Below are 26,059 nucleotides of genomic sequence, written 5' to 3'. Positions count from 1 at the left end.
GTAGTTAAGTTCACAAAAGGACAGTTTGCCAAGAGTTCCTTGGCTCAGCAACTTTAATCGTTTAGCAGTTCAGAGCTATATTTCAATTTACTGCCTCAATATACAAATTCTCCTAAGCAACTAAACTTAACTCTGTTTTCTTATCTTTATCCATGCTAATCTCCTGATTTTTCTTGGAGTCTGCCTGTTCTAACCACCCAGAGGAGGCCCCCAGCAGTTTTCAGGATATGGACCTGCTGCCTTTTCTGTCATGGAGCCATGACTAGGTAGCAAAAGGAGTCGAGAGTACCTCTCGTCTTTCACATCAAGGAAGATGAGTCAAAAAGGACATTCAACCAAAGGCCAGTCTGATAAGGACAAAGTAGACACACCTTCAGGAACTGACTCAAGGAATATGGGAAATATAAGAAAAAATTGATGGTCATTTCCAACTTTTCTTGATAAGGATCTCTAGGTCCCTGTCTTACTGGGGTTCTCTAGGAAGCAGAGCTTGAAGCACAGTTTATGTGGTAGTACTCCAGTGGGAGTACAGTCCCGGGGAAGCAAGAATGAGTGATACAAGAAAGAAGAAAGTAAATATGAGCTGTGTGTTACCAAGCTCGCTACAGCTTCTGAGAAGGCATCACTGGTACGCTGGTCCTGCAGAAGGTCACCCGGGAAGCCCGGAAACACTGCACAGACCAGCCAATCGGGGGAAGAAGAGCCGCTTACCTATTGGTTTTTTCCCACCTTCTGCCTTTCACTGGCCACAGTTCACCCCCATGGAGAGCTGCTCTCCCACACTACAGAACTGTGTTATCCAGCCCTTTGGAAAGTCAGACACAGGAGCGGCAGTGTGTTGAATCTGTGGCTGAAGTGGTGGAAGGGGCCAGAGCTCTCATGAGTTCCGTTGGGTTGGACATGGGTTAGACCAGTCATTGAAGACCTACTGCAGGGAGGTGGTGTCAAACCCTGCCCAAGACACACTGTGTGGGAGAGCCGGCAGTGGTGCCGCCGGGGATCTCCAGGGGACAAGTGTCCAGCTCCTGTGTGTGTGTGCGGATAGCAGGTCTTGGAGGTATACAAACTAGGTCTTTACCTAACTGTGGGCATCCCTGGTGGCTCAGCTGGTAAAGAATCCGCCTGCAAAGCAGAGACCTGGGTTTGATCCCTGGGTTGGGAAGATCCCCTGGAGAAGGGAAAGGCTACCCACTCCAGTATTCTGGCCTGGAGAATTCCATGGACTGTATAGTCCATGGGGTTGCAAAGAGTCGGACATGACTGAATGACTTTCACTTTTACTTCACTTACCTAATTATATTTTCTAGATCTTTCTTTCTCTTTTTTTCATCTAAGATATCCCCTTCTTTTAAATCTCCAACAAAATTTTTCTCTCATCCCAGCTAATAACCAACAGCCCAACTTTGTGCTTAAAATAAGTGTTTTCTCCAGAATCTGTCTTCTAATCTTATTAATATACCCTACTATCTTGACCATATTTCTTTCTTTTTAAAAAAATTTTATTGAAGTAGAGTTAATTTATAATGCTGTCTTAATTTCTGTTGTACAGCAAAGTGATTCAGTTGTACATATATATTCTTTTTCATATTATTCTTCATTATGGTTTATGATAAAATATTGAATAGAATTCCCTGTGCTACACAGTAGGGCTTTGTTGCTTTTCTATTTATGTATATGGTAGTTTGTATCTACTAATCCAGCTTGTCTCTCCCCTATCCCCATCCCTCTTTGGCAATCATAAGTTTTTCTCTATGTCTGTGAGTCTGTTTCTTAACTAAGTTCATTTGTTGGACAGTGTTTCTTAATACTAAAACTCTGCCATCATTAATTCCAATTAAGGACTTTCTTTATAAGTCAGATAATTAAAATCAGCTTTGGGGTTTGGCAGGGAATCAGGAGACCATTACTGTCTTGCCCAATCCTTTCTTTTCCCTGTTATTTTGTACTTTTATCTTGAAATATATAATCTTCTTATTTTTATAGACAAGAAAATAGAGAGGTGAAGAGAGGTGAAGAGATCTGGCAGAAGTGGTTCAGTAGTAACACAGTAGTGACCTGTACAGTACTGAAACTAAAGTCTGCCTCCCCACTCCAGGGCTCCTCGCTGCTAGTTGTCAGATTCTCAGAACCCTGGCTTATTTGTTTTTACCGCCCTTGGTAGCCAGTCCTCACCCCCTTTTGATTCCCACTCCCATCCACTTTTAGCCTTCTTCCTAGCCCACTTCCAAAATCGTCTCTGCCTCCTCTTGCTAGCTCTGAAGGGCTCTTGATTTGAGGGCAGACATCTCTGTAGAGTCTGCAAGGTCATTCCATGACAGCCCACTTGACTTATATGATCCACTCTCTCTGATTGTATTTAGACATATGACTGCCCCCTCTGGACTGTTCCCCAAATTCCATTTCTTTGATCACATTATCATGGACTCATTCATCAATCTGAATTAGTTAAATAAACACCAGGAACTTATTTACTAGAGTTTGTAATTTTAGTAATCTAGGTAAAAAGTTAAAATACTCCATTTTTCAAGAGGACAGTTCCTAGGAACACTCAGTGATGACATTTTGGCATCTTTGTTTTTTCACAAGAGAGTGTTTTCCTTGAAGGCAGTAATGTGTTCTAGTAATTCAGTGGTTTTCTGTTCAGGGATTAAATCATCAAAATCATTCCTTTAGGGGTTTTTCTTTTTTTAATTTATTTTTCTAAACAACTTTCTGTTTTCAAATGTTTTTCCCTTATAATTATAATTTAATATTTGTTGAATGACCTCAGTTGATAGGTAGCATGAAATGAATTTCCTCTTTTGGACTATTAACATTTCCACAACATGTTTCAGCTATTTAAGTGACTCTTCATAGCTTCTTCAGTGGACACATTGGGATCTTTCAGACCTTTGTTATAGAATCATCTAGATTTTATAGATGCTGGGGGGGAAAAAAACCCCACTTTAGGTTGTGAAAGAGTGATTCTGAGCCTTTGCACTATTCACATCCTCTTCCTTGTTTTCCAGCTTTATAATTGGGATGGAAACAAGAATTCCAAGTCTCATGATTCAACCATGACATACAAGCCAAATGAAGTTCTTTATTGGTCTAATACAATATGCTTTTCCCTTGAATCCTAGATTGCTTTGTGGACGTTGTGGTGGGATTTGACATCTCAACTCAGCAGAATGGGCAGACTTTGCTCGAAGGCCAGTCCTGGATGGAAACCTATCTTCAAGACATCTTACGTGTCATCAGCTCCCTCAATGGGGTAAGCTGTGAGGTGGGCACGGAGACTCAGGTTAGTGTGGCTTTTCAAGTGACCAATGCTGCAGAAAAATATTCCCCCAAGTTTGAGATCTACAGTGAAAACATCCTGAACAGCTTGAAGGATTTAACAGTTAAAGGACCGTCTCTTCTCAACGCAAACCACTTGAGTTCTCTGTGGGATGCATTTCAGAATAAGTCAGCTGCTCGGGGAAAGGTAACTTGGTTTTATTTTATTTATTGGTTTTTGGTTGCAGTGACTTCCTTTTCACTCATTTTTCTTTTTTGAATACTCTCCTAGGTGGCCCTCTTATTTTCAGATGGATTGGATGATGATGTTGAAAAACTTGAACGAAAATCTGATGAACTTAGAAAAGAAGGTACCACGCGTGGGGAGGGCTGGGAAAGGAGTGTTGGCGAACTTTGAATCTCAAAACTGAGTCCTGGCTCTTACATTTGCAGACTCTCAGATAGCACTTAATTTGCAGCCTCTCCACTCTGAATGTGCTTGGGAGGGCAAGCAAGCTCTCACAACATTTTGGCATCTACTTTTTTCCTCCTGCCCATATGAAATAGCACTGAATGCAGTGTCTTATCCTTTCTCTCGTATTACTTTATTTTTTCTTCCTAAGCTTTCCTGGAGTATGTTCCTGCCTCCCTTGCCCCATGCTATCTAATATTTCTATGTCTTAAGTGCCAGCAGAAGTGAACCATGTACGTTTCTGCTTGACTAAGGAGTGAGAGGGTTGGACGATTTTCTTCTAACACTCTTAAAGTTTTCAGAGTTCCAAGCGTTGGTGGACAAGTTTACTCATGTCTTGGGACTTCGTAATCAGTTCCTTCTCTCAGATGACAGATTGACCAACTATGGTGTTAATGAGTTTTTCAAGCTCTGGCACCAGGCTTTTGGCTTTAGGAACCAATGCTCAGTCTGATTTATTGGCTATTTGTACTAAACTATGGATCAGTGGAAGGAAAATGCACTCACATGTTTTGGTTTGACTAAGAATAGAAACAGATTTTTGAAAGTGGATGTTACTGGTACCCCACCCAGACCCCCTTACAGACAGGCTCCCTCATCATCCAGCTGCTATGAGCACTGGCTGCTCACATGTTACTCACAGGTTCCCCCTCTCTCTGAGGAACTGCCCTTCACCAACCTTGCCTGGAAGGTTACTCCCTGTCCCCATCTTTGGGCAGCAGGTGGAGTGCAGAGACTTGGATGCCAATTGTGTGGTGTAACTCTGGCTCAGGAGTTCCCCACGGGATCAGGCTGAAGCTAGACTTTAGCTGAAGCACTGTCTTGCTCAGCTCCTTCTCCAGCCTGACCCCGCTTATCTTTGTTCCCTTCTTCAGAGAGTGCTTCCTCAATAAATCATGGGCATCTAAATGGCTATCTAAGGCTCTGCTTTGAGGGCATCTGACCTGTCTCTCTGGTTAACTATTAGAGGTGGGTTGAAAGTGAAAGTGTTAATCACTCAGTCATGTCTGACTCTTTGCAACCCCATGGACTATAGCCTGCCAGGCTCCTCTGTCCATGGGATTCTCCAGGCAAGAATACTGGAATGCGTTGCCATTACCTTCTCCAGGGGATTTCCCGACTCGGGGATCGAACCTGAGTCTCTCATGTCTCTTGCATTGCAGGCAGATTCTTTACCACTGAGCCACCATTAGATTTTGTCTTTTCACTGGTTCTTATTCCTCCATTGTAAACAGATTGCAAAGTTCACTGAAGTCACAGCTGGGTTTTATTTTTATTGTATTTACTAAAGCTATTTCTCTTTATTCTATCGTCTTGGCCTTTATTCTTGATCTGAAGAGGAAATATTAATGAAGACTGAGATCAGGAAAGGTGGATAGGAAAGGCTTTTTCAATTTCAGCTTTTCTTTTGTGGGAGATGTACCTTTGCAGACAAAATCACAGTTTTCTCCAGAAAGTTTCTCTTGGAACACCCAGGTTTCTAAGACCGATCTTCTTTCTTCCAACTCCTGAGGAAAACTGGTAAATGAGTTTTAACTTCAGAAGCTAGATTTTGAATATCCCCAGAAATTTAGAATCTTTTTCCAGTATTCAAAATCAACTGTATTTCCAAATGCTGACAGTGAAAAAGTGGAAAACAAAATTTAAAAAGCCATTTGCAATGTACACATGACAGGAAGTGCCAAGGTATATATTTAACAAAATATAGTTGTCTATTTGCTGAAAATTACTAAAACAATGATAAAGAAGACTGAATATGGTTAAATGTCAATTCTCTCCAAACAGATCTATAGATTCAGTTAAGTCACAATCAAAATCAAAACAGGGTATTTGTTAATATACAAAAAAAAAAAAAATGGTTCAAAATATATGCGGAAATGTAAAGGACCCAAAATAGCCCCAACAACTTTGAAAAAGAGGTAAAGGTTGGAGGACTCACACTAGCTACAGCCTTTCAGTGGGAAAGATAAAAGGGTGTGGGTCACAATGTTCTTTGAAAGGTGTTGAATATCTCCCACTTGGAACAGAGAGCACCTCTGGCTGTGAACTCCCACATTTCACATAGATGCTGAGTTAATGCTGAGCACTTGATCTGTTCACCCTGGAGAGCCTCTCTAACTTGAGGCCCAGACTCTGTACATGTAAACTGAGCCATCACCGTGGAACAAGAGGAGACCAGGAGAAAAGGATCCTCAGGGATGGATATCACTTTATAACCAACACATGTAATTGGGGTTTGAATCTGTTTTTTCACTTTAAAAAATCCAGTACTCTAGAATCTACTCAGTGATTCTTTATTCTCGCAACTTTTGAAAGCTTCTTTTTCTTAATTCATTTTTTAAGAATTCAAAACACTCTGTTTAAGATCATATGGACCAGATGAGTCCAGAAAGATCGGGATTGGAGTCCTCTGTCCTGAGAAAAATGAAAGTGAAAGAAAGTGAAATCACTCAGTCATGTCTGACTCTTTGTAACCCCATGGACTATAACCTGCCAGGCTCCTCTGTTCATGGGATTTTCCAGGCAAGAGTACTGGAGTGGGTTGCCATTTCTTTCTCCAGGGGATCTTCCCGACACAGGGATCAAACCCAGGTCTCCAGCATTGCAGGCACATGCTTTACCATCTGAGCCACCAGGCAAACCTGAGTTACAAATTATAGTTACATGCATATTTCCGGCAAATCAACAACCCCGTGGTTCTCATAACTCTTAAACTTCTACCTTTCTTGGAACTTACAAGAAATATCGGATGTGAGATCTTTTCGCCTTCTAGATAGGCCCACTGGCACGCCTCCTTTTGATCATTAGACACGAGTTGATGAACCTGGCGCTCTTCGTGGCCTCTCCCAGCCCCGATCCCGCTTCTCCCCATCATTCTCACTCTTGGAAGTGACCTGTCTTTGTTTGCTTGAGACAAACCAGAGACTGTCAGCACTCAAGCCAGGAGAGTTCTGGCAAACCAGGACAGGTTAGGCACCCTATTCTTTGGTATTTCTTCCTTTATTTCGTGTCAGCAACCACATTGTTTGCTGTTGTAGAACTTGAGCCTCCCCACTGTATCCCTGAAACTGTTCTCTTTACTCTCCTTTTCCTCTCAAAATCACATAGAAACTTCTATAAGAAAGCACTCTTGACTCTGCCACGTCCTTGGAATATTCTTTATCTATTCTGATCCACTGGTTTTCAAGTCTCATCCAAAGAATTCTTCACCTATCCCTAATAAAGTGACAAAGGGTATGCCAAATAGTTATGTTTCCATAAAACTGAATTTATCCAACTTTAGGACTGGCCTTTATTATTATGTCTTTAGTACATTTTTGTTATTAAAATGTCCTTTGAGTGTAAGCTTTGAAGTTGTGCTGTTGGATGAAAACCTTTGCTCATCTGTAAAATAGAGCTGTAACCACACTTACCTGTAATGTTGTATTTATATCTTAAAAATAAGGTAATGCATGTAAAGCACTTAGCCAACATCTAGGCACATAGTAATTATCAATAAATGAGAGCGCAGTTGTTGCATGGTTACCTCGACCCTAATGATTGCCCGGCTTAGTACCATCACCATTTAATGTCCTTACTTTATAAAATAAGTCAACACTTTCTTAGTCTCTAAAAGTCCTCTTTGAAATATGTTGATCTATAAACTTCCAGAGTCTATGAGTCACAGCTCTGGTTGGTTATATGACATTTGCTTCTAATTGCCTTACAAGAGACCTTTAACTGTCTCTTGTACATGTAATTCCAACCAGATTGTCATTTAGAGTTACGCTTCTCAAGCTTTAATGTGAATCACCTGGAGATTTTATTAAAAGATAGATTCTGATTCTGCGGGTCTGGATGAGGCCTGAAGTTCTGCATTTCTGATAAGCTTCCAGATGAAGACCCCACTACTGCTCCAAGGACCTCCCTTTCAAGTGGCAAAAATTAAGAATACTTACTTCCCTGACATATGAATTCCTCTGTGCTTTAGTATGCTCTGTGGATTCCTTATTGCTGCTACTAAATATAGTTGACTTACAATGTGCTGGTCTGTGGTATCGTGCAAAGTGATTCAGATATGGAGGTGCAGTCCTTTTCAAATCCTTTTCCACCGTGGTCCATTACAGAGTGCGGGCTACAGTTCCGTGTGCTGTGTAGTAGGCCTTTGTTGTCTATTTTACGTATGGTAGTTTTGCCTGCTAATCCCAAAGTCCTAATTTATCCTAATTTATCCTTATTTATCCCTCCCACCTCCTCTCCCCTCTGGTGACCATAAATTCGTTTTCTGTGTTTGTGACGACTCAAGCGTAGAGTCTGTTTTCCTTTGTGAATAAGTTCGTTTGTGTCGTAGTGTAGATCCCACAGATAAGTGATATCATATGGTATTTGTCTTTCTCTTTCTGACTTCTCTCAGTACCATAATCTCTAGGTCCATTCATGTAGCTGCGAATGGCATTATTTCATTCTTTCTTTTATGACTGAGTAATATATATACGATATGTATCACACTTCTTTATCCATTCGTCTCTTGATGGATATTTAGTTTGCTTCCAAGTCTTGACTATGGTGAAGAGTACTGCTGTGAACATTGGGGTGCGTGTATCTTTTTGACTTATAGTTTTGTCTGGATATATGCCCAGGAATGGGATTGCTGGGTCATGTGATAGCTCTGTTTATAGGTTTTTGAAGAACCTCCATAATGTTTCTGTAGTGGCGGCATTTACATTCCAACCACCAGTGTAGGAGGCTTCCCTTTTCTCTGTGGAGTCTTTTAAACTCACTATGTTACTTTAAGTCACCAGAGACCTCAAGGATCTGTTATAATTTATTATATAAATTATTCTCCACTCTAGTTTTGAAAAATGGAAATTCTTTCATTCGCTAGTGATGACTCTGTCACTTGTCAGTTTTACAGTGTGTGGTTGGGGAGAGTGAATGAGGGTAAAATGAGTGTTCCTCTTGCAACCGGCTTCCTGGAATGGCAACTCTCATACCTATGCAAAGAGCGTAAAGGAGCCCTACTCTGCTTAACTGGAGAACTGTTGACTGTTGGCTAGGCCTGAATGCCCTCATCACTGTTGCTCTGGATGGACCCACCAGTTCCAGCGACCTGGCTGATCTTCTGTACATTGAATTTGGGAAAGGATTTGAGTACAGGACGCAGCTCACTCTTGGGACCAGGGATCTTGGGAGCCAATTGTCAAAGCACCTGGTAAGTCACTCAGAAAAGGCTCATGAGTTTAAATGTTTTATTTGTTTTGTATATAGGGTTCATATTTAGGCTTATGAATGTGAACTAATTTTGTTCATTTGGGAGTAGAACCAGGCTTTTCTGATTTTGTGAAAAGCCAAAATGAAAGGGTGTTTTGAAAGAAACATCATATCGTCGTATTGTAGAGCAATGTCAAAGCATGTTTCTTTTTGTTATTGTTCTCTATTTATTTATCAAAGTATAGTTTATTTACATTGTATTAATTTCAGGTTACAGCAAAGTGATTAGGTTATAAATGTGTATATATATATATGGATGTATATATACACATATTCTTTTTCCAATTCTTTTCCCTTATAGGTTATTATAAAGTATTGACTATAGTTCCCTGTGCTATACAGTAGGTCCTTGTTGGTTATCTATTTTATATATAGTAGTATGTTTATGTTAATCCCAAACTCCTTATTATCCTTCCCCCACAACTTTCCCCTTTGGTAACCATAAGTTTCTTTTCTATGTCTGAAAGCATGTTTAATTTATATGCGTAGCCAAGAGAAAAAGAAGAAGGAAGAAGAAACTAAATAGCACCTATAATCCTGCCCAAATTGCAGTCAATAAATATGCCACCAAAGGGTGTCTGAGCTGTAAGAGTGACTTGGCTGATCCCCCAGTCAGCCAGTTTTCACATTCCTTGCAGATACTAAATGCCAAAATTCACCACACTGAATATGATTCTGCTGTTTAAGATATGTGTTTTTTTTCTGCAAATGGCCTGTGAATAGAGCTGATTCCATAGAGTTCAATTGAAAAAAGAACATCTGTTCCAGTCTTGGAAGAAAAACTAGTGATGTGATGATGGACCTCCCATGTCATACTTTATGATGGAAAGATGTTTAAAGGTTGTCTTGACTGATGGAAATTTATGCCTTATGATCTATCTCTTTTTAGAACCTAATCCCTAAATAAGATGCATCACAATCCTTTTTCTTTTAGAAATATACAAGAATTCAAACTAGCTTGGTGAAGGTTTTCAAGTTATCTATGACTAGTTTCACCTTTAATGAGAGACTGAAAATTTGCAATTTGCTTATAATTTATAAAATCTGTAATCAGCATATCAAGACACTTCCCAGTAAGGTGCTGGCTCCTGCTACTTTCTGTTTTATAATTAAATTTATTTATTTTTGGTGGTGGTTTAGTGGCTAAGTTGTGTCCGACTCTTGAGACCCCATGGACTGTATGTAGCCCACCAGGCTCCTCTGTACATGGGATTCTCCAAGCAAGAATACTGGAGTATGTTGCCATTTCCTTCTCCAGGGGATCTTCCCAACCCAGGGATCAAACCCAGTCTCCCGCATTGCAGGTGGATTCTTTGCCATCTGAGCCACCAGGGAAGCTCTATTTATTTTTAATTGAAGGATAACTGCTTTACACTCCTGCATTGGTTTCTGCCAAATACCAATGTAAATCAGCTATGGGCATGCCTCTGTCCTCTCCCTCTTAAACCTCCCTCCCCACCCCACCCTTCCAGGTTGTTATAGAGCCCTGATTTGAGTCCCCTGAGTCATAGAGCAAATTCCCATTGGCTATCTAGATTACATATGATAATGCATATGTCTCCATGTTAACTTTCTCCATACATCCCACTGTCTCCTTTCTTGCCTTCTGCCCACGTCCATAAGTCTGTTCTGTATATCTGTGTCTCTGTTGCTGCTGCTGCTATTAAGTCACTTCAGTCGTGTCTGACTCTGTGTGACCCCATACACGGCAGCCCACCAGGCTCCCATTCCTGGGATTCTCCAGGCAACAATACGGAGTGGGTTGCCATTTCCTTCTCCAATGCATGAAAGTGAAAAGTGAAAATGAAGTCACTCAGTCGTGTCCGACTCTTCACAACCCCATGGACTGCAGCCTACCAGGCTCCTCCGTCCATGGGATTTTCCAGGCAAGAGTACTGGAGTGGGGTGCCATCGCCTTCTCCGACTGATGCTCTGCAAATAAATTCATCAGTATCATCTTTCTAGATTCTATATATATGCATTAATAAATGATATTCGTTTTTCTCCTCTGACTTAGTTCACTCTGTATAATAGGCTCTAGGTTTATCCACCTCACTAGAAGTGACTCAAATGCATTCCTTTTTATGACTGAGTAATATTCTATTGTATATACATACGACAGCTTCTTTATCCATTCTCCTGCTACCTTCTGACAATAGATCTCACATATAGATATTTAAACAGTGTGTTCAGTGTAGTAACCATGTAAAAATAATTGCTTAGAGAATATCATCTCTAAGCATCTCTTGGCTTCCCTGGTGGCTCAGACGGTAAAGCGTCTGCCTGCAATGCGGGAGACCTGGGTTCAATTCCTGGGTTGGGAAGATCCCCTGGAGAAGGAAATGGCAATCCACTCCAGCACTCTTGCCTGGAAAATCCCATGGACGGAGGAACTTGATAAGCTACAGTCCATGGGGTCGCCAAGAGTTGGACATGACTGAGCGACTTCACTTCACTTCAGTGTAGTAACCATGTAAAAATAATTGCTTAGAGAATATAGAAGTTTTCTTGTAACTTAATGTGGAAGTTTTGCTGTAATTCCTTTCTACATGGGAAAATGGTGTCTATTTTACAAACTTTTTTTCTGTCTCTGAAATTTGTAATTTAAAATTGGTAATTCTTAGAGGGAGGAAGTTATTCTTCAAACAAGGTTATCAGTTTTTAGATGTCACATAAATGCAATACTGTATAAGAAATGTTTAATTTTGGAAATAGCCCATTTTAATGTTAATAGTAAAATATGCTGTAGGATGTTAGTGATCCAAAGAAAATTGATATCATCTAATATGAAATCACAGAATCCATTTTGTTGTTGTTGTTTGGTTTCACACATTTCAAGTTTTATTGGGTTTTCTGAGGTTTATGGGGCGGGGGGGCGGGGAAACAGAATTTTCCAATATCAGAAAAGAAACAGTATATAAAAAGAAACAATTTAGAGGAGAAATTGTGAAATGGTTATAACAAAATATTTTCATTTTTCATCACACTAGAATTTTGATGGGAAACTTCTCAACACAAAGATTGATTGCCACTGAGGCAAATCACAGTATTTATCGTAGACAGAAGTTTCCTTAAAATAAATATTATGGGTTAATTGTTCTCCAGGCAAGAATACTGGAGTGGGTTGTCATTCCCTTCTCCAGGGGATCTTCCTGACCCAGGAAGTGAACCTGGGTGGCCTGCGTTGCAGGCAGATTCTTTACCAACTGAATCACCAGAGAAGCCCCCAAATGTGATGGACTATGTCAGTTTTTCAGGGGATGACTAACTAGGTCCAGGATGAAATTCACTCAGATTTTTTAAATATATAACGTGCTTTTTATCCAGAGTAAAAAAATGTAACCAGAGTATAAAATCTCTTCATATGCCCACCCTCTACAGCAAGTGCTTCTGAATGTTGAACACATAATTGGTGTCTTTGAAATCCTGTCCCACACAAACTGTTCTAGAAGTGTTGACCGTTGAACTCCATGCCAAGCAATGTGACAATGGACAGTGTCTAAATTCTCCAGCATACAAATATTTCAAAAAACAGGAAAAGGGAAAAGAAAAAACCCAGCATGTATTCTTTTTATTGAACAAACTATTAGGGGCAGAATTATACAGGGTAATTAACAATACCATGGTCAATGTGGGCACAGGAGAGCCCATTAATAAATTAGTGTGCAGTGAGTTGGCTGTGGCAAAACTGATGCTTTTTTGAGAACACAAAAACATCTTTGAGTTTATTCTGAATTCCTCATATGGTGGAGAATGAAGATCACAGAAGGCAAGATGAAAGGTAAAGCCTGTCTCCCTCATCCTCTCTAGAGCACCTTGAGCTTGTGTGTGAGTGTGACTGGGCAGCGATACCACCAAATGTAACGTATTCCTACCCTCCTCAAGGTCAATGTTGCAGAAAGGACGTGCTGCTGTTTATTCTGCAAGTGCATTGGAGGAGATGGCACAAGGGGAGACCCTGGACCAGCAGGGAAAACGGTGATTTCAGTTGCAATAGTGGCTCATTTTATTTGAATATAGTATGTTTTTCAGAAACAGGTTTAGGTAGAAATAAGGGCTCCTAGGTAGAGCCTTTGAGGTAACCATTTATCATACTGCTTATATGTCAAATTAGATAGGTTTCTTCTTGGTTTTCTAAATTGGAGTCTTAAAAAAAAAAAAAAAAAAAAAAAAAAAACCTTTTTATAAAAGCATCAAGAGAAAAACTGCTGATGAGATGTCCCTGGCAGTCCAGTGGTTATGAGTCCATGCTTCCACTGAGGGAGTGTAGTTTTGACCTACATGCCAGGCGGAACAGCCAAAAGGAAAAAAAGAGAGAGAGAGAGAGAAACTGCCTAGATTGTTGATTATCCAGTGTCCTGGCAGTGATGACAAGATGCAGAAAAACCAACTGGGATCTCTTATGTTGAATAATGAAAGCTTCCTAAATACTAAGGAGTCAATTTAATTTCTGTTTTTAATGGCTGCAGAGTTATTTAAATCAGATAGGGAATAAGTTGTGTAGTCTGCTGAAAAGCTAGATCAGATCACCCTGTCACAGCAAGAGATGCCAAGATGTTTCATTCAGCTCTACCCAGACAAAAATACTGCCATAAATATATAAGTAAAAACAGACCAAGTCTGAAAACAGTAACTAACAACAGATTCATGTATTTCCTAACCCAAAGAAGTTAATGTACCCTTACGTGAAAATATGATTTGGGCTTTGAGGAAATGTTCAAATATGCATAAACATACCATAGATGTGTTTAAAATTTTCAGTCCTACTTATTTACACATGTGTTTGATTTTGGATAACTTATAGATAGCACTGTAACTTCCAAATCACCATGGCTGTCGCTCTGAAGAAAGTTTTTGGGCTAATTATTTCCTGAGTGCTTTGATTTCATGTACAGAGAATGGTAGAATTTTTTTAAACAGGTATCAGGAAAAATGGAAAGAAATATGTGTGGTCTATTTTACATGTAGCATAAATCCTCAAAAAGAATTTTTAATGAGAAGGGGATAATTCTAGCCTGTCAGGGGCAAATATAGCTGTGTTCATAGAATGTTTGTCTAGGAAAAAAACTCCAGCTGTATAAACTCCAGCTCTAAACCCCAGAGAGAGCTATGGAAAATGTTTCTCATACACCCACCCTTGAGTTATCTGGATACTTGTCTCAAAATTCCATTATTTTTATGTGTGTAAATGTAGCTTAGGTTGGGGGGGGGGGAGGCTGTATTTTGCAAACTCATACTATTCTACATAAAGTAAAACTGTGAAGTTGAGGAATTCTTGCTTGATTACCTCTGAGTTTTGGTCTATGGAGTGCTAATGTATCCTTCCTTTCCTCATTCCCAGGGACTTCCAGGTTTTAAAGGCAGTGAAGGCTACCTGGGAGAGGAAGGCACTGCTGTAAGTCAAGGTTTTTCCAGCTCCATTTATTCCTAAGAACATATCTATGCTATGAAAGCATTTGTATCATTTCAGAAGGAAGCAAGAAAAGTTCTAAGGATTCACTCGCAAAGTTTGAGGTTTTTCCAGGTCACCAATGTTTTATTAACTTACTGTCCCCTCTTGGACTATCCACCAACACTGTATAATCAACTCAATGAAAAACTTCTCTTTTTCACTGCTGCTGCTGCTGCTAAGTCGCTTCAGTCGTGTCCGACTCTGTGCAACCCCATAGACGGCAGCCCACCAGGCTCCCCCGTCCCTGGGATTCTCCAGGCAAGAACACTGGAGTGGGTTGCCATTTCCTTCTCCAATGCATGAAAGTGAAAAGTCAAAGTGAAGTTACTCAGTCGTGTCTGACTCCTAGCTCTTTTTCACTAGGAGAGTCAAATCACTGCCATTTCCCCCTTCCATTCTGCATGAGTAAACCCACTCACCACACTGCTTGTCTAGGACCTTGCCCTTTCTTGAACCTATTCATCCATTTATCTTTCCTTCCTTCTTTCCCTCCTTCCTTCCATCCATCCATTTAATAAGTGTATATTAACCATCTTACAATTTATCACATTATTTATCAAAGACCTCATCATAAATACACTCATCATTCATTTAACAGATACATCTTAAGGTATCTTTCCATGTGCCAGGCACACTGCTAGACCACAGAAATAAAAATAAAGAAAAAAAAAGATCGATCCTATCTCAGGCAAATTCCAGACTATTGGAAAGACACATGAGAAGCAGTAGGTCTAGGTGTTATACACGAGAACTCTGCTCGAGGTATACGAGGTGCCATGCGATAGAGTGTGGAAGTGCAAATACTGAACCGCCTCAGGTGACAGCCTGAGAGGAAGGCTGCAGACAGGGGGTAATGCTTGGGTGGCATCTGAGGACAGATAGAACTTTCTCCAGGCTAAAGGGGGAAGAATATTCTACTACAGGGAGAACAGTGTGATCAAGGGTGTGGAACTGAGTCAGAGAATTGTGTGTTTGCAGAATGACATATGGTCAACATGGCCAGAATCCAGGACACAGTGAGAGATCAAGGTGCAAGACCCAGAATTCTGGGAGTCTCGAGTACTCTGAGAAAGATTTGGAGGTGTCTTCCAGTTGATGGGCATCACTTAATGATGTTTAGTTAGTTAGTTCAGTCACTCAGTCATGTCCAACTCTTTGCAACCCCATGGACTGAAGCACAACATGCCTCCCTATCCATCACCAACTCCCGGAGTCCACCCAAACCCATGTCCATTGAGTCAGTGATGCTATCCAACCATCTCATCCTCTGTCGTGCCCTTCTCCTCCTGCCTTCAATCTTCACCAGCATCAAAGTCTTTTCAAATGAGTCAATTCTTTGCGTCAGGTGGCCGAAGTATTGGAATTTCAGCTTCAGCATCAGTCCTTCCCGTGAATATTCAAGACTGATTTCCTTTAGGATGGACTGGTTTGATCTCCTTGCAGACCAAGGGACTCTCAAGAGTCCTCTCCAACACCACAGTTCAAAAGCATCAATTTTTTGGTGCTCAGCTTTCTTAATAGTCCAACTCTCACATCCATACATGACTACTAGAAAAACCATAGCCTTGACTAGACGGACATTTGTTGGCAAAGTAATGTCTCTGCTTTTTAATATGCTGTCTAGGTTGGTCATAGCTTTTCTTCCAAGGAGCAAGCATCTTTTAATTTCATGGCTGCAGTCACCATCTGTAGCCCCCAGAAATAAAGTCTGTCACTGTTTCCACTGTTTCCATGATGTTCAAGCACAGGATTAAAAATGGCTAGGGCATGGGCTTAGAAAGCATGCTCAGGCAACATCATGGAGGATGACAAGGTAGGGATTGCAGGTAGAAGCCTTGCAGCAGCAGGTGCAGGACAAAATTTAGGGCAGTGTGAATAGATACGCTAAGGAGGTTGAATGGATGTGCCTTGGTGACCACTTGGGGAGACAGTGGCTGAGGATGACATCTTTGTTTCAGCTCACAAGACTGCACCGGCTGGTGGGATTAATAAGACCAGATCATAGGAGTGGGTTTAGGTTAAAGATAGAGAGAAAGGGAAGGAATTTGGTCAAGAAATCTGCCCCTTGCTTAGGTCATACCTAGAGCATCATGCTCCGATGTCTCATCAATTCTTCACTGTCTATTCCCAGAATGTCTTCTGAAATCTTGAGAATGCATCTTAGCTGCCAGTTGTTGTATGTCTGTTTTACTTAGATACTGTCCCACCCTGGAGAGTATCCAGGTGGGATCCAACACAGAGGATTGTCATCAGAGTAGCTCTGATTTACTTCCACTGTCAGTTTTCATAAGCATGAATTCTGGGTTATAAACCCATGAGCAGTTGCACTTTTTTAATCCAACACAAAGGTTGTCAGATTTCCAAGACAGATTCCAGATGACGATACGAAAAGCTCGTCTGAGTATGTGCTCTTCCTTAGGGAGAAAGAGGAGCCAGTGGACCTGTGGGAGAACAAGGTACTAAAGGATGCTATGGTGCCAAGGGCCCTAAGGTAAGGATTGCAAGAAGCACTGTGAAGGCTTCCCAACGTTAATTCCTTTTCCTACACTAACCCCTGCTGTCCTTTCTATTTCCAGGGAAACAGAGGACTAAATGGACAGGAGGTATGGTACCAAACATCATTTATCTGCCCATCTGTTACCTAGAATTATTTTTGAGGTGATTGACCAGTAGATTGTACAAATGAAGTTTTGTTGACCTTCCTTTTTATTGCTAATTATTTCATTTTGTTTACTAATGCCTTTTATTGCAGACCATGTTTGGTTTTGGTTGACAATTTCTATGACTCAGTAATCTTAAATATGACCCAGGGCCAGCCTAGCAAAGAGCATGTATATAGAACACAAAATTTGACTTTTAATTTGGTGTCTGGCTTCTTTCCACGTAAATGCAGTGCACTGTATTCTGATCACATCTGTCTTTTCAGGGAGAAGCTGGGGAAAGTGGAATTGATGGCTTAAATGGAGAACAGGTCGAACCTTCTCTTTGTATCATGAAAACCCTCTGAGCTAGTTCTTGTTAAGAAAATGAGAATATGAGTTTATTGTTCTCTGTGTTTTAGGGTGATAGTGGTCTTCCTGGAGCAAAAGGAGAGAAAGGCAATGAAGGAGCCCAGGTAGGCATTCAATAAAGGGATAATGTAGAAACTGTACTGGGAATTCAAGGTGTGACTTGTAAGGCAGCTACACCAGGAATAGCTGTCAGCTAGGATCATGAAAGGGTTTTAGGATAACCAGAAGACTTCAACTGCACACAACAAGAAGCAGTAATTTCTGATGTGTCTGGGAAGTTCCGCTGGTCTAGGCGGTACGTGGCTGAGCTTGGCTCATGTGTCTGTAGGTTGGCTGGGGGCTTTGTTTCACTTCTCTCTTCTTATCCTTCTGGGAGCAGAGAGCTGTCCGGCCTTTTATGGCCACAGCTGAAGCGCAAGGGAACAAGTAGAAACACACAGGCTCTCTCGAGGGCCCTTGGGGCCGAGGCTTGGCACTCTCATGGTGACACTGTAGATCTTACAAGTAGATCTTATTCTTTCTGTTGACCAGAATGAGCCACAACCAAACTCAGGGGTAGGGAGTCAAATATGGATAATCTCTCTGAATCTCAGTTGCCTCATCAAAAGAAGGATAAAACCAAAACCTGGTGCATACAGTAGTTACAAAATAATGGACAAGACAATGAATCTGTCTGGAACACAGAATTTATCACTGTGGCGAATAATTGTGGCCACTGTTAAATTATTCACATGGTGCCTGAATCTATTGGTTGTTCCTCTTCTCTACAAAATAACTTTAGTAGGAAAACATTTAATAATTTAAATCAGGGAGAAGATAAGCTCCTTGTTTTTATTAATGTCACTTAAAATTCTTGTCCTTCTTCTCCTTTGTGTTGACTTTAGGGAATCCCGGGAGAGAGAGGAATTTCTGGGGACCATGGAGCAAAGGGCTTGCGTGGAGACCCAGTAAGTGTGCTTTGACTGAGGGGCTGCAAACTAACGTCACGTCAGGGCTCATTTCCCACCAGCGCTTCCGGTGGGGAGAGGGATCGCTACTTTAAGCATTACCGTGGCAGTTCTGAATTGAAATCGTCATGGGCACAACTGTTTAGAGTTTTAAAAGCAAGTCCCTTGTGCCTGATACTCTTCATGTACAAGATGAGTATGGACAGTGAGACAGTCTTGCCACTGTTTGCATATGTAATTTTTGAGAAAACATTTTCAGAACTTCCTTGTGCTTCAGAGCTATGAAGGAATTCCACTTCATTCCATTATCTTCCTCAAAATATGGACAGGATGAAAGAAATGGAGCCATCTCTTTTTTCTCTTCTCCAAGAGTCTTTCTCCATTGAGAATATTAGCTTCATTTCCTTGAGTCCAAGTCAGCTAAAAGTACATTAGGCAAAAAGTACATTAGCCCAGAAATACCTGCTTTAATGGGGATGCAACCCAGTTGAGCAGGCATAACCTACACCAAAGCCAACAGGACGCGTGCCAGCCTAGGGGATATGCCAAGTCCATTGGACATCAGTACTCTAGGACTTTGATCACCCACACGTCAATCTTCAAAACCTTAATGAATTAGGATTTTGTAGGTTTTTTTAAACATTCATTAAAACTTTAGAAGTTGAGGTAAAATTGTGTATACAATGTGATATCTATATAACGTTGCATAAGTTTAAGATGTACAACAGGTTCAGTTCAGTTCAGTTGCTCAGTTGTGTCCGACTCTTTGTGACCCCATGAATTGCAGCACGCCAGGCCTCCCTGTCCATCACCAACTCCTGGAGTTCACTCAAACTCACGTCCAGGTTAGTTTGATATATTTACATATTAGCATTACCGCCTTAGTGTTAGCTAAGTCCTTTAACAGGTACATAATTATCACTTTTTTTGTGTGGTAAGAATATTTAAAACCTAGTCTTTTAGCAGCTGTGGAGTGTATAATACAGTATCACAGCTTATAATCACCATGCTATTCATTAGATCTCTTGAATTTACTGTTAAGCTGTAACATGCATCAGAAAAGTACACAAATTATGAATTCACAGCTTGATGACTGTAAGTACCCTGTGCCCTCACTACTCAGGTAAAGAAACAGAACATCAGACAAGAGTAGAATAATGCCCAAACCCCCTCATGTGTACTTCAGTCACTACCAGCCCTCCCTAAGGTAATCACACTGTCTCAGGACCATGAATCAGTTTTACCCATTATTGAACTTTTCACTGGTATTATACAGGATGTACTTTTCATTCCCAGCTTCTTTTGCTCAAGTATATACTTCTGAGATGAATCAGTGTGGTGAATATCAGTAGTCCATTCAATCTTACTCAGTTGAGTTAGGTTCAGTTCAGTCACTCAGTCATGTCCGACTCTTTGCCCCAGGGACTGCAGTACACCACACTTCCCTGTCCATCACCAACTCCCAGAGCTTGCTCAAACTCATGTCCATCGAGTTGGTGATGCCATCCAACCATCTCATCCTCTGTCATCCCCTTCTCCTCCTGCCTTCAGTCTTTCCCAGGATCAGGGTCTTTTCTAATGAGTCGGTTCTTCACATCAGGAGGCCAAAGTATTGGAATTTCAGCTTCAGCATCAGTCCTTCCAATGAATATTCAGGACTGATTTCCTTTAGGATGGACTGGTTTGATCTCCTTGCAGTCCAAGGGAGTCTCAGGAGTCTTCAACACCACAGTTCAAAAGCATCAATTCTTTGGACTCAGCTTTCTTTATAGTCCAACTGTCACATCCATACATGTCTACTGGAAAAATCATAGCCTTGACTAGACAGACCTTTGTTGGCAAAGTAACGTCTCTACTTTTTAATATGCTGTCTAGGTGGGTGATAGCTTTTCTTCCAAGGAGCAAGCATCTTTTAATATCATGGCTGCAGTCACCATCTGCCATGATTTTGGAGCTCAAGAAAATGAAGTCTGTCACTGTTTCCATTGTTTCCCCATCTATTTGCCATGAAGTGATGGGACCAAATGCCATGATCTTAGCTTTTTGAATGAATGAATATTTCATTGTGTGAATATTCCTTGATCTGTTTCTCCATTCTGCTACTGATAGATGTTTCAGTTGTTCTAGATTATGCTTTTATAAATATTACTGATACATACATTCTTGTATGTGTCTTTCATACACATTTTTACTGGGTCTATACTTTGGGAGTAGACTGTCTGGATGACAGTCACTTAAATCTTTACAGCCAAACAGTTTTCCAAAAAGTTTGCACTGATTTATACTCCCACTATCAATGCACCAGAGCAGTGTACCACAACCATCAGAGACCCTAAAATGTATAAAACTAACAGTACTAAGTGCTGATAAGGATGTGGGGCAACTGGGAATGTCACAGGACCTTGTCTTTAATAACCTTGTCTTTAATAACCCCTCCTCCAGCACACGTGGTTGTTCAGAGAAAGAATTTTATACTGTACATACTGACAAGTATCAATGTTATGTATGTATTGGAGATAACTCTATTTAAAAAGCAGAGGAATTTGTACTTGAAAATAACATTGGCATATGATAATACTCTGATAATGCAAGAGTTTCAAACAACTTCAAAGTGTCTAATTAGAAACAAAAATATATCCACAAATAAGGGTAATGAAGAAATAGTAGTTCAAACGCAAGGACATTTCAGTCATTGGTGTATGATGGCCCAAAATTCACTTGGGGTGTTGCTATAAAATTGTGATTCAATTTAATCAGCTGCTGCTGCTGCTTCTAAGTTGCTTCAGTCGTGTCCGACTCTATGTGATCCCATCCCTGGGATTCTCCAGGCAAGAACACTGGAGTGGGTTGCCATTTCCTTCTCCAGTTCATGAAAGTGAAAAGTGAAAGTGAAGTCGCTCAGTCACGTCCGACTCTTCGTGACCCCATGGACTGCAGCCCACCAGGCTCCTCCGTCCATGGGATTTTCCAGGCAAGAGTACTGGAGTGGGGTGCCATTGCCTTCTCCAAATTTAATCAGAATCCCCCCTAATTGTCTGCATGATTGTGTAATACCTTTAAAAGAATCTGAATAATATAAAAATACTTTTATTTAAAGAGAAATATTCTATGACTTTGAGATGGCTGAAAATTCAACCCATGGAAGCTTCCCTGTGCTGTATTGTAACTATCCTGACTTCAGATGGTTTTTCAATAAATAATAACTCTTCCCAGCCACTTGGGAATGTACATCTCAAATCGATGAAAGCTCTCGCTACTTTTTCCGTGTATTTTTTGGTGGGTTACTATATGGAGAAATATGGAGAGAGCAAGATTGATAGAATAAATAGGACACAAGCATAATCTACATGCAAATGGCACAAATTCCTGAAAATATATGCTTTTTTCAGAGAGAGTTTTTGATCATAAAAGCTAGTTTGTTTGAAATCTACCATTTTGACATAACTTTTAAATTTATTTTATTGAAATACAGTTGATTTACAATGCTGTGCTAATTTCTGCTATATAGAAAAATGATTATATATATATACACATACATATATATGTATATATATACTCTTTTCCATTATGGTTTATCACAGGACACTGAATATAGCCCTGTGATAAGCCACTGAATATAGTCCAGGATTTCCCTGGTGGCTCAGATGGTAAAGAATCTGCCTACAATTCAGGAGAACCAGGTTCAATCCCTGGATCGGGAAGATCCTCTGGAAAAGGAAATGGCAACCCACTCCAGTACTCTTGCCTGGAAAATCCCATGGGCAGAGGATCCCGGTAGGCTACAGATCATGGGGTCGCAAAGAGTCAGACACAACTGAGCAACTTCACTTCACTTATTCGATATAGTTCCCTGTACTTGTTGCTTACGCATGCTGTACACAACAGTTTTCATTTGGTAGTCTCAAACGTCTAATCCCTCCCTCCCCCACTCCTACCCTGGGCAAGCACAAGTGTTTCCTCTACGTCTCTGCATCTGTTTCTGTTTCAAGGTAAGTTCATTGGTGTCATATTTTAGATTCCACATATAAGTGATATCATATGATGTTTATCTTTCTCTATCTGACTTGTTTCACTTAGTATGATAATCACCAGGTCCATCATGTTGCTGCAAATGGCATTTATTTCTTTCTTTTTATGGCTGAGTAGTATTCCATTGTGTATATATATTATATCTTCTCTATGCCTTCATCTCTTGATAGACATTTAGGTTGCTTCTATGTCTTAGCTATTATAAATACCGCTACAGATATCAATAGCCTCAGATATGCAGATGACACCACCCTTATGGCAGAAAGTGAAGAGGAACTCAAAAGCCTCTTGATGAAAGTGAAAGAGGAGAGTGAAAAAGTTGGCTTAAAGCTCAACATTCAGAAAACGAAGATCATGGCATCCGGTCCCACCACTTCATGGGAAATAGATGGGGAAACAGTGGAAACAGTGTCAGACTTTATTTTTCTGGGCTCCAAAATCACTACAGATGGTGACTGCAGCCATGAAATTAAAAGACGCTTACTCCTTGGAAGGAAAGTTATGACCAATCTAGATAGCATGTTCAAAAGCAGAGACATTACTTTGCCAACAAAAGTTCGTCTAGTCAAGGCTATGGTTTTTCCTGTGGTCATGTATGGATGTGAAAGTTGGACTGTGAAGAAGGCTGAGCGCCAAAGATTTGATGTTTTTGAAGTGTGGTGTTGGAGAAGACTCTTGAGAGTCCCTTGGACTACAAGGAGATCCAACCAGTCCATTCTGAAGGAGATCAGCCCTGGGATTTCTTTGGAAGGAATGATGCTAAAGCTGAAACTCCAGTACTTTGGCCACCTCATGCGAAGAGTTGACTCATTGGAAAACACTCTGATTCTGGGAGGGATTGGGGGCAGGAGGAGAAGGGGATGACAGAGGATGAGATGGCTGGATGGCATTACTGACTCGATGGACGTGGGTCTGAGTGAACTCTGGGAGTTGGTGATGGACAGGGAGGCCTGGCGTGCTGCAGTTTGTGGGGTCGCAAAGAGTCGGACACGACTGAGCGACTGATCTGATCTGATCTGAACTGTTTTTATTTATTATTATTTTTTTTAGCTTTTTTTTTTTAACTTTACAATATTGTATTGGTTTTGCCATACATCAAAATGAATCCACCACAGGTATACATGTGTTCCCCATCCTGAACCCTCCTCCCTCCTCCCTCCCCATACCATCCCTCTGGGTCATCCCAGTGCACCAGCCCCAAGCATCCAGTATCATGCATCGAACCTGGACTGGCGACTCGTTTCATATATGATATTATACATGTTTCAATGCCATTCTCCCAAATCATCCCACCCTCTCCCTCTCTCACAGAGTCCAAAAGACTGTTCTATACATCAGTGTCTCTTTTGCTGTCTCGTATACAGGGTTATCATTACCATCTTTCTAAATTCCATATACATGTGTTAGTATACTGTATTGGTGTTTTTCTTTCTGGCTTACTTCACTCTGTATAATAGGCTCCAGTTTCGTCCACCTCATTAGAACTGATTCAAATGTATTCTTTTTAATGGCTGAGTAACTGTTTTTATAGTTTTCTCCTGATATATACCCAGGAATGTGATTGTTAAATCATACGGCAACTGTTTAGTTTTTTGAGGAACCTCCACACAGTTCTCCATAATGACTGCACCAATTTGCACTCCTACCAACAGTGTTGGAGAGTCCCCAATTCTCCACAGCCTCATCGGTATTTGTTACTTGTGGACTTTTTAATGATGGCTGTTTTGACCTGTGTAAGGTAGTAGTGACTCATTATAGTTTTGATTTACATTTTTCTATTAGCGATGTTGAGCGTCTTTTCATGCACCTGTTGACCATCTGTATTTATTCTTTGGAGAAATGTCTGTTTAGATCTTCTGCCCATTTTTTGATTGGGTTGTTTGTTTCTTTATTATTGAGTTGTATGAGCTGTTTATAGATTTTGGAAATTAAGCCCTCATTGGTCGCATCCCTTGCAAATGTTTTCTCCCCGTCTGTATGTTTTCTTTTCATTTTGTCAGTGGTTTCCTTTGCTGTGCAAAAGCTTATATGTTTGATTAGGTCCCATTTGTTTATTTTTGTTTTTATTTCTATTGTCTTGGTGGACTGATCTAAATATATTGGTAGGATTAAATTTCTTGTAATTTGAGGGAAGGCTGAGGTAGGTCATTTGTCTGAGCAACACTTTAGTAAAGCTCATCATTCTAAAACATATCATTATTAGAAGCCCATGTTTAATCATCAGTTCAGTTCAGTTCAGTTCAGTCACTCAGTCGTGTCCAACTCTTTGCGACCCCATGAATTGCAGCACGCCAGGCCTCCCTGTCCATCACCAACTCCCAGAGTTCAATCATAAATTTGTATTAAATGATACTCTTTTGTCTAATTTCATAAACACTTAAAGAGTGGGCCAGATCATACTCAGACTGACCACACAGCTGGTCTGCATGGAAAGTAGGACGTTCTGTTCTGTAGAATGTGCTGGCATATGGTTTTTTATGTCATCTCTTCAATCAAATAGTGCAGAATTGGACTATAGTAAGCAGTGTATATACCCAGTGGAAGAAAATTTGAGACTTTACCTTCCTTTTTCTTCCTTGCTGTTCTAATGAAGATATAACTCTTTAATAGTGTAATTCATCAGATAAATATTAAATAAGAATAAAACAGAAGATGTAAGGAAATAATCTTTGGCTTTGGTGTGTGGGGAAGAGAAATAATTATTCATGTAAGTTTTAGTGCTAACAGTTGTAAAATAAATTCTAAGCCCATTTTTTTTTTCTTCACTCTGTCAGCGTATAAGCCCTGTGAGTATAGAAACTGCATGTTTAAAAAGGTTCCAAAGTATCTGGAATGATGCTATGGTCCTGTTGGTGATCTCAAATTACTTACTGGTTGATGAAGGTCATCTAGTCTGCTATCAGCCAAGCAGCCAGGCAGCTGGCTGTCGGCAGGACTGGATAGTTGCCCTCCCCTCTTCATTTACTGATGAATTGGCGGGTTCAGTTGATCATCCAGGCATCATGGCTGCTCTGTTTGTGGTCTGAACTACCCAAGGGAGAAAGCTTTCCATCTGGCCTGCCTAGGATACCATCCCATAATGTGTGCCTGTTCCCAGTGCTCCTGCTAGAACATCTGTATAAATATTGAGAAAAACTCAAGATTCCAAGACTTTCTGAAAACCAGAAAAGTAGGATATAAGCCAATGGTGTTAGAAGGTGTCCAGGGACCCAGGAGGAGAAAGAGAATGTGTGTGGCAAATAAAGCCCTCAGCGCTGTTCGGAGTCCTCACATTCTTGGGGAAGAACCCATTACAAACCTTTGCCTTAGATATTACTCCGTCATTAAAAAAATGCCATTTGAAGCAATATGGATGGACCTAGAGTTTATCATACTAAATGAGGTAAGCTGGAGAGAGAAAGATAAATATCATATGATATCACTTTTATGGGTAATCTAAAAAAAAAATGATACAAATGAACTTATTTACAATTGATCTACAGCCATCAAAAACAAATGTATGGTTACCAAAGGCGAAGGCAGAGTGGGGATAAATTAGGAGTTTGGGATTAACATACACACAGTATGTACAGGTCACTTGCTAAGTCATGTCCGACTCTTTGTGACCCCACGGACAGCCACACACTAGGCTTCCCTGTCC

At 40.6% G+C, this 26,059-nt stretch overlaps 1 protein-coding gene across 1 annotated transcript in view; it reads left to right on the top strand.

Annotated features, from left to right (window-relative positions):
* Window positions 1-26,059, top strand: part of COL6A6 (collagen type VI alpha 6 chain) — a 116,288-nt gene that overhangs the window by 18,656 nt on the left and 71,573 nt on the right. The window contains exons 8-17 of the mRNA XM_061424879.1: window positions 3,123-3,466; window positions 3,551-3,629; window positions 8,767-8,921; window positions 12,866-12,958; window positions 14,322-14,375; window positions 16,852-16,923; window positions 17,009-17,035; window positions 17,359-17,403; window positions 17,494-17,547; window positions 18,328-18,390. Coding sequence (XP_061280863.1) covers window positions 3,123-3,466; window positions 3,551-3,629; window positions 8,767-8,921; window positions 12,866-12,958; window positions 14,322-14,375; window positions 16,852-16,923; window positions 17,009-17,035; window positions 17,359-17,403; window positions 17,494-17,547; window positions 18,328-18,390 — 986 coding nt within the window. The remainder of the gene's footprint in view (window positions 1-3,122; window positions 3,467-3,550; window positions 3,630-8,766; window positions 8,922-12,865; window positions 12,959-14,321; window positions 14,376-16,851; window positions 16,924-17,008; window positions 17,036-17,358; window positions 17,404-17,493; window positions 17,548-18,327; window positions 18,391-26,059) is intronic.

Source organism: Bos javanicus, chromosome 1, assembly GCF_032452875.1.
Source record: "Bos javanicus breed banteng chromosome 1, ARS-OSU_banteng_1.0, whole genome shotgun sequence".
In the NCBI taxonomy this organism is placed as follows: domain Eukaryota; kingdom Metazoa; phylum Chordata; class Mammalia; order Artiodactyla; family Bovidae; genus Bos; species Bos javanicus.
Note: the sequence above shows the minus strand (reverse complement) of the source record. Positions and strands in the feature narration are given on the sequence as shown.